Raw genomic sequence first — 7,475 nt, 5'->3', positions numbered from 1 at the left:
TCTCGTCCATATTATCGACATACACTTTACACGTTCGACCATATCTTAGCCCCCCCAAACCCGAATCCTCCATTAATAGTTGTCAAGTCGTTGTCTTCAAATCGTTTCCTCATCTCCTCAGAGAAATATCTTTGTAACCACTTTCCATGTAACTTGTAGTTCTTAGCTGTTAAACACCTCTTCTTGTTTGTTCCATAACATTCCGTCAGCCACTGAGCTTCGTCTTTTGAGAACGTCGCGAAGAAGTCATCGAAAAAGAGGACGTCGTGCGCGTCCATCAGTACTACTCGATCAAACTCTGAGACGTGTTCTGCTAAGTATTTGTAGTACTCGACGTATCGCAAAACAACGGCATGCCCCCGGCTTGTAGGTTTAACATAAACGGGTTCAACCCTTAAATCGTCCAGTCGCTTCTTATACCCGCGACAGTGTGTCGGGTCGTTGAAGAGTAGGAACACAAACCGAGCATTGGGGGACGCTGAACGGACACTCTCAAAGGTCGTCCACATCTGTCCAGGAAAGCATTTGCCAGCAGATAATTCAAATGAAGTGATAACTACGTCGTGGTTGTTGTTTGGTGGATATTTAAAGACCTTCCCACACTCCCCTTTGTAATTTAAAAGAGAAAAATCGATTAACGAGTTCTTGAAATAAGTCCGCGGTTGCACGGGAGCCTCAATGTTGGAAGTGTATTTCAGTGTGTTGTTCGAAGTGCGAAACAGAAAGAAGAACGTGATGATTGCTGAAAAGAAGAGAAAGAAGGGCAAATAAAAGTATTTCATTGTGAATTGGAGTTCCCTTTTTGAAAGAAATTTTTTCTTATGGGAATTCTAAACTTAGAAATAAATTTTTGAAAAGATTTTATTTATTAAAATTGCTTGAGACTTCGAACTCTTTTTTTTGTAAAAATTGGAAGAGTTCGGTGCACAATAAATTATCAAAAAATTCGTTTCAGTTTTTTTCACATTTTTTATTTCATTCTTATCTTTTAAGAATGATATTGAAATTTTTAATAATCAGTCAATATTATAAATTGTATCAAATCAATTAATAATATAATAAAAAGAAATACAAACACTGATTGAAAACAAAGAACCAAAATGTACTAAGCAGAAACCAAGTAGAAAAGTTTTAAATGAAATTGGAGAGTGAGCGATTCATTGTTGTGAAGAAGAAAAAAAAGAGAGCTGTATGAATGACTGGTAAAGATAATAATGAATTTTATTTATATCCTCAATTTTAAATTTCAGTGAAGCACAAGCTAGTTGTTGACTAGAATGGGAATAATAAAAAGAATATTAATATATGTGTTACTATAAAGCCCTAACTTTAAAACGAATGTTTATGTTGGTGATGATATAAGTTGCATTTGTTTTATTGTGAATGTCAATAAAGATTAAAAGTGTAAAACAGACATATAAAAGTTGTAAATGTCAACAAAAGTAAAAACAAGTTAAATTAATAATTAATAATATTTATTAAAGTCTTTCTTTAAACCGTGTAACTTTGACGTGTCAGTGCAACTTTGTTTATAGTATAATTATAGTAAAAAAATTATATGTTTTTTAGAAACAAAACAAGAAAACACAACCAAATTTCTTTAAAACTATTACTCTAATTAATATACTATAACTAAATTATAACTAAAGTTGCACAATTTTTCTCAATTAGTTTTTTGGGTTACATCATTCAACAGTCTCGTGTTTATAGTAATTTTGCAGCAAAAGAGTCTTTGAATCACACGAATTGGCTTGTCTCATTATTTTCTTTTATAAAGAGATGTTTAACATTTGCTCCATCCACAATCGATATACAACGCCGTTTTATTCGTTCTGTATGACAATTGGAATTCTAAATTTTTAATGTTTTTTAATTAAACAAGCATTTGAACTTATCATTTAAATATCGAGTTATATTTTATGTTGATTTATAACCTAATTCTACTTTTTGTTATTGTTTTTGTTATTGTTGAAAAAAAGAGTTTCCCTTTGTTGTGAGTAAAAAACAAAGAAAAAATAAAGTTGCACACTTATTCGGAATGACTTTATTTAAAAAACGGATAAAATCAAAATTTTCACAAAAAAAATAAATGTTTATAAAAAAATGAAAAAAGAATAAAAAAACAGTTAAATTTATAATTATTAGTGAATTTTGATTTTAATGTGATTATTTTGTAATTATTATTAAAAAACAATACACTTTGAAACTACGACTTTAGTAAAAACAATTTGTAAATAGTTATAAATTATAATAAAAAAGTAATTTTATTGTTGAAGTTGGGATAAACATAAAATTACTTTTTTGCTTGCTCCTTTCAAAACAAGTCAATAAAATGGAAAAGTCGGATCCAAACAGGGTCGGCCAAGATCCAGTTTTTAAACAACTTCGTGGCAATCTCTAATACGTGTCAGTTCATTTTAAGTTTTAGCATATTGTCAACAAAAAATTCAAAAAGTTTTTTATTGTTAAAACGTTTTTAAAAAATGTTAAAACTATAGTTAACGATTCAAACAAAATTTTTATATTATTTAAATCATCATTACAATGTGTTAAATTTTAGTTTTAAAGAACAAAAATTGAACAGTAAAAAAGCATATGAAATGGTAAAATGTAAAGTTTTTAAAATTGAATAACAATATTCCTCCTTATAATTGTTGTATATACAGAAGATACTAACAACCAATAAAAAATATTAGAAATATTTTTAGTGATTTTAACATAAAACTATTATTTGAACAATTAATTTACTTTTTTAACATACATATTATTATTAATTGATTATGTATATATTTTTATATTTGTCATTTTAACAAAGGTTTTGAAAAGTATATTCATCTTCTTTTTAAATAAAAGTATTAATTAAACAATCAAATAGAAGTAATTTTATAATCTTTTCAATAATACAAAACAGACAATGTATTATTTTTCGAATGGAGTAAACCACATTACTTTCAAAACAGTAAAACTTATCTTTAGTTTGGGTTTCTTGATAAAAACGATTATTCAAATTATAATAATAATCAGTCAAAATAATAATTATCACCCAAATTAAAAACAAATATCAAAGCAACTTTAAATAAGTTTTATTTACATGTATAATTTACAATTGAAAGGTTTAATGTACACTAATATCAACACAAATATATATATTTATTGTTGTATTTTTAAGTAATTTGAAAACAATTTTGTGTTTACTATAAATTATCGTTTTATATTTTTTCATTTTATCTTTTGGTATAAATAATCGTGTTTTGTCATTTTCTTTTTGTTTTTCAAAAATGATAATGTTATTTACCATTTTATTGTTTTTTAAGTTTTTTTCCAATTACATGATCGTTTGGCCGACCCTGATCCAAATATCCAGTCAAGGCGTTTATTTGTCTAAATTATAATTGTCGAACTTGATTATTTGTCGCACAACTGGTTAATCATTTTGGTGTACGACAATTAAATATTTTGTTCTCGAATCTGTAACTTTTGTTGAATTAAAAACTAAATTTTTCAAAAAATATAAATTTCAATATTTAAAAGATTTTTCTACAAAATTCACTCATTTACGACAAAAAGATACTTTTTTCTGCTGGATTTACTACAAATAGACGCCTTTGACTGTAAATGAAATAACTACAACTTATTACAATTAATCAATTAATTATAAATAATATATTATAAACTATAAAAACATGATTTATATTTATTTAATTATTAAAAAATAAAAAAGGGAAGTTCATGTTATTTAAAAAAAATCTTTTGGAACAAATAATATTTGGTAATGAAAACTCAAAAAATAAACAAAAACTAGAATTTATTAATAAAAAATAATAAAACTAATTTTTAAAGCAATTGTGTCGAAACAAGTTGATGTGTATTCCATTCAAATAGTGGTAACATACCTTAAGGAGTATGACGATTTCATGAACATCATTTTAGTGTGTAAGAAGTATCAACATGTACTTGACCGCATTCGAATGAATCCAATTCAAATTACTTCAAAAACAAAAAATCTCTTCAAGTTCATACAAACACAACAATTTTTCTCACCTTTTGACATCAAACTGAACACCGAAAAATTTTTCTTCAATTTTCCAAAATGTGTTAAAGAGTGCCTTTTGGAATTAAATAATTTCAACGTGTGTCCCCTCTCGGTTTATACACAAGAAGACCAAATTTATTTGAATGGAAACATCCCAGACTTTGTAAGAAATATAGGCGAACAATCTTTTGCACATCTAAAAATAACATCTCTAGCATTTCTACCTTCTGTTATTGAAATTTCAAATTTCGCATTTAGTGACTGCTATTACCTCTCATCAATTAAACTTCCGTCAAAATTAACACGCCTTGGCAGTTATGCGTTTAACAATTGCAGCGTTTTGAAAGCAATAGAATTGCCCAAACTACTTGAAGTAATTCCGGAGTCATGTTTTAGTGGGTGTACATCGTTGTCTATTATTAATATTTCTAATACAAATATTACTTCAATAAGTAGTAAGGCTTTTAGTGATTGTCCTTTTAATGATTTTACAATTGAAAAAAAAATATGTGTATAGATGAATCAGTTTTTGTCCATAACACACTCACAAAGATCACATTTTGTGGCAAAAAGTGTATACCGTGTAAGACGTGTTCTTATTGTCAAAATATGCAAGAAGTTGTGATGGACAACACAGTCGAAATCATCGCAAAGTCTGCATTTTCTAATTGCATTTCACTCAAAAAAATCACATTATCTTCTAATTTGGAAATCATATGTAAACGCGCATTTTTTAATTGTCAAAAACTTGAAAACTTTGAAGTTCCACAAAAAGTCCGATGTGTTGGGAGTTTTGCATTTGAGAATTGTGTACAACTGAAAGAACTTGTTTTCAGAAAAACTGTTGTTTTTGGAATGGGTGGGTGCTTCGAAAGGTGTGTTTCTCTCACTCACTTGAATGTTCCAAATGATTTTATGAAACATTTGTATAACGCAACTGAAAGTGAACAGGAAATATTCAAAAGACTTAAAATCGAAGTTTTGAATAGAATGAATAACAAAGAAATCAATAACAGAGTGTTTAAATATGACAATTATAGTAAAATAACAGATAACGTTACTATTAATTCCGATTCTATGCATCTTGCTGATTTGGATACTTTTAACACAAATGCTAAATACACAAGCGAATATTTAAGAGTTTATATTCCGTCTACTGTTGTTGATGCAAATTTTGGACTTCATGACTTTGGAAATTTCATTGAGAAATTTGTCATCACCGAAAATGTACTTTTGATGACGGAATCAGAATTTTATATTAATAACGCGAAATATGTCCAACTGCCAGACACTATCACAGTCATACCAAAGTACTGCTTTTCAAACTCAGTTTTAAGAGAATTTGTTGTGCCACAAAGTGTACGTGAAATTGGTAAGAACGCGTTTTTAAATTCAAAAAATTTGACGTCGCTATACATCCCAAAAAGTGTCACAAAAATTGGAAACAATTTTGTTCGTGGGTGCACCAATTTAAAGTATGTTGTATTTGAAAATGGTCGTCATTTTGATATCAAAGAAGAAACTGAAAGTTTAAATATTACACATAATGTTACACTGAATACTACAAAACTGAATTATAACGTCGAGTATTATCTTGGTAGTACAAAAATAGAAGTACCATCGAGTGTCACAAAAATAAGTAGTTTTTATTTCAAGAATAATAAATATTTGCGTGAAATTGTACTTCCAACAACAATCAAAATATTCGGAGACTCAATTTTTGATAAGTGTCACAAACTGACGAAAATAACATTTTCCGCGTGTAACAACACTTTAAACAACTCGGAAAATTACATCGAAAAAATCAACACTTTTAAAACTTTTTTCTTTAACACACTTGTTGTGAGTTACGAGTTTTATCTTCAAATGAAAGCTTTTGGCTTCACATTCCATAATGTCAACTTAACTTATAAAGATATGGAAGAATTTTGTGATAAAGTTGATACTTCTGTAATCAAAAGTATTAACTACGAAGACAAAAATACGTTAATCAAAAATTTCGGTGACTGGAAACCACAATCACACTTGAATGATACTTTCATTGAAAAATTAGTGATACCATAACATATAGAAATAGTCAAAAAATGTAATATAAATATATATAACTTGAAAGTAGTAGACACGTCGTTGGTTACAAAAGAAATTAAAAATATGTCTTTCTACAACACTTATTATCTTCAAAAAGTCACATTTTCAAATACTTTAGAGATAATCAATGAAAAAGTGTTTTATAACTGTTTTTCATTGAAAAGTGTGACACTCCCTCAAAGTTTGAAAAGAGTTGGAAAACATTGTTTTGCTTATTGTTATTCACTCGAAAGTGTATTTTGTGAGTCAAAAGAAGTTGTTTTTGATTCACAATGTTTCATGAATTGTTACAACTTAAAAATGGTTCCAAAAATAGAACATTTAAAAAGAGGAATCTTTTGGTGTTGTAATTCTCTTGTCAAATTTGACAATTTTGGAGATGTTGAATGTATTCCTCATTGCACGTTTATGAAGTGTTACAACTTGAAAGAAATTGTTTTACCAGAGACATTTAAAATAATAGGCAAATTTACATTCAAAAATTGTTTTACACTTGAAAGCCTCACATTTCCGCAATCACTTGAAAAAATGGAAGATGGGTGTTTTAAGAATTGCTCAAATCTCAAATGTGTTAATTTTAAAAACAATTTAATTTCATTTGGAAGTGATGTATTTGAAGGGTGCACATCACTGAGTTCAATATTATTTAATGAAGAAAAAATAGTCTATTATTATGGAGAAGTTAGTTATACTTTTTATAAACAACTAGAACAGAATCAAATAATATGTAACAACGTCAAAGAAAATTCAATGATTTGAAATTTTTTGGAATTGATATTTTAAAAGATCAAAAAGTTCATTCCATTGATGAAGGGGCGTTTTTTAACAACACGACAATAACTGAAATTGAGATACCTAATTACATCACAAAAATTGGAGAATTTTGTTTTGCGTGTGCAACACAACTTGAAAAAGTTGTATTGCCACCATCAATAACAAAGCTTTCTGTATTCTGTTTTGATAATTGTGTGTCGCTCAAAACAATTAACTTGGAACACATAACAGATATTGGGATGGGGTGCTTTGATAATACATCAATTGATTAATTTAAATTGACGTTAATACATACTTAATTACATTGAAATTTTGTTTGTTTTTGTATCAATAAATTTGTTGTTTAACTTGTTTATACTTTTAAAAGTCTTATAAATTTAATATTATTATTATAAATATTTTTGAGTATATGTTAAAAACAAAAATGTTGGATTTTTGTTATAACTTTTTAACAATCGACGCAGAACAATTATTTTGTAATACGATCAGACCCTTTTAATAATAAATATTTTTATAAAATGAGTAAATTGATTAAAAAGGATGGAATGCAAAAATGATGAACAATAAAAATTAGAATTTC

At 27.6% G+C, this 7,475-nt stretch overlaps 4 protein-coding genes across 4 annotated transcripts; 3 read left to right on the top strand and 1 right to left on the bottom strand.

Annotated features, from left to right (window-relative positions):
* Positions 1–26: 26 nt before the first annotated feature.
* EIN_523320 (hypothetical protein) lies at positions 27–782 on the bottom strand (the record flags this gene model as incomplete). Its single annotated transcript, XM_004259177.1, has 1 exon — positions 27–782. The coding sequence occupies one exon, from the start codon at positions 780–782 to the stop codon at positions 27–29; it is 756 nt and encodes a 251-aa protein (XP_004259225.1).
* A 3,132-nt stretch (positions 783–3,914) lies between these two features.
* EIN_523310 (hypothetical protein) lies at positions 3,915–4,456 on the top strand (the record flags this gene model as incomplete). The annotated part of the gene is made up of 2 exons (XM_004259176.1): positions 3,915–4,406; positions 4,430–4,456. The coding sequence occupies 2 exons, from the start codon at positions 3,915–3,917 to the stop codon at positions 4,454–4,456; spliced, it is 519 nt and encodes a 172-aa protein (XP_004259224.1).
* An 84-nt stretch (positions 4,457–4,540) lies between these two features.
* On the top strand, positions 4,541–6,097 carry EIN_523300 (hypothetical protein; the record flags this gene model as incomplete). Its single annotated transcript, XM_004259175.1, has 1 exon — positions 4,541–6,097. The coding sequence occupies one exon, from the start codon at positions 4,541–4,543 to the stop codon at positions 6,095–6,097; it is 1,557 nt and encodes a 518-aa protein (XP_004259223.1).
* Positions 6,098–6,184: 87 nt separating this feature from the next.
* On the top strand, positions 6,185–6,880 carry EIN_523290 (hypothetical protein; the record flags this gene model as incomplete). The annotated part of the gene is made up of 1 exon (XM_004259174.1): positions 6,185–6,880. One exon carries the CDS (start codon positions 6,185–6,187, stop codon positions 6,878–6,880), a length of 696 nt encoding a protein of 231 aa, XP_004259222.1.
* Between the last annotated feature and the right edge of the window lie 595 nt (positions 6,881–7,475).

This window comes from Entamoeba invadens, assembly GCF_000330505.1.
Source record: "Entamoeba invadens IP1 unplaced genomic scaffold scaff_1105074725813, whole genome shotgun sequence".
NCBI classification, from domain to species: domain Eukaryota; phylum Evosea; order Mastigamoebida; family Endamoebidae; genus Entamoeba; species Entamoeba invadens.
The sequence above is the reverse complement of the archived record's forward strand: the minus strand, read 5'-3'. Positions and strand labels throughout refer to the sequence as shown.